At 44.4% G+C, this 1,058-nt stretch overlaps 1 protein-coding gene across 1 annotated transcript in view; it reads left to right on the top strand.

The window, feature by feature from the left end:
- EMH_0030520 (Vacuolar iron transporter, related) overlaps positions 1-728 on the top strand; it is a gene marked incomplete at both ends in the record, with an annotated part of 1,892 nt that extends 1,164 nt beyond the window's left edge. Inside the window, 2 exons of the mRNA XM_013494424.1 lie at positions 287-480; positions 709-728. Coding sequence (XP_013349878.1) covers positions 287-480; positions 709-728 — 214 coding nt within the window. The remainder of the gene's footprint in view (positions 1-286; positions 481-708) is intronic.
- Between the last annotated feature and the right edge of the window lie 330 nt (positions 729-1,058).

The raw sequence follows: 1,058 nt of genomic DNA, 5'->3' as shown, positions 1-1,058 counted from the left end.
CAAATAACCTACGTTATACTAACAAAGCATGCATCCACCGCTGTGGAAACTGTAATTTTGTAGATTTGCATGCCTCAGTCTCACTCACGAAGCCGCAGTAGCTTTCCTAGTTTGCCATTGATGCTGCATTCTCTCCTTGACTTTAGGCTCTACCGCATAACATGCTTCTGCGATCACCGTAAAATTTCATCTGCATGTTTGTGTGTTATTAGTGAGTATTGCTGGTTTTTGTTTTTTGTTTACGCGCTAACACTCGCCCAACAGCAACGTGTTTATTCTGCTGTAGGGAGATAGAGAACTGCCCCAATGAGGAGAAACAGGAAATGGTAGAAATATATAGAGATCGTTACGGCTTCACAGAAGAAGATGCAGACTGTCTCGTCAACATAACCTTCAAATATCGCGAGTTCTTTGTACAGCATATGATGGTTGAGGAGCTGGGTCTCATGGCTACGGAGGGCCCTAGCCCCATAAGAAGAGGTAATGCAACGAAAATCAGACAACACAGCGTAGTGTAGCCGTTTTTTTGAAACGGCTACACTACACTTTCTTGTCTGAGTTTACTAAGAAGGCAAACGCTTGACGTTTGCTTTCCTAGTATCTATTGCTGCTCTGCAAATGTAATTCATGTTTTTTAGGAGAAAGGAGAGCTTGTAGCATCTTCCCACTACACTAAAATGAGTTTTGGTGTGTTAGTACTTTTCGCAGCTTGCTGGGTGCCTGGCTGACGGTGGTATCCTATTTGTTAGATATAAGGATGATATTAGCTTGGCGGTGTTGAAAGTGGCTTTTGGGAGTGGTGATGTGTTCTGGCTTTTTGCTGCTGAATAACATGATTTAAACTTGACGAAATAAACCCAATTTGAACTTAGCACGTGTGCGGCATACGACGTGCGCGGTGAAAGCATGGTTCTTGTGTTTGTTATTTTTCTGCTTTGCAGGGGTAGTGATGTTCGCATCCTTCTCTATTTTCGGGTTGCTGCCTCTGGCTGGATTTGTTGCCTGGCTGACGTTGTCAGGCATCGGCACAGACGGCCACTTGGCGTTCGCCATGGCCT

The sequence above is a fragment of the Eimeria mitis genome, genomic scaffold (assembly GCF_000499745.2).
Source record: "Eimeria mitis Houghton genomic scaffold, Emh_scaff1148, whole genome shotgun sequence".
In the NCBI taxonomy this organism is placed as follows: Eukaryota; Apicomplexa; class Conoidasida; order Eucoccidiorida; family Eimeriidae; genus Eimeria; species Eimeria mitis.
Note: the sequence above shows the minus strand (reverse complement) of the source record. Positions and strands in the feature narration are given on the sequence as shown.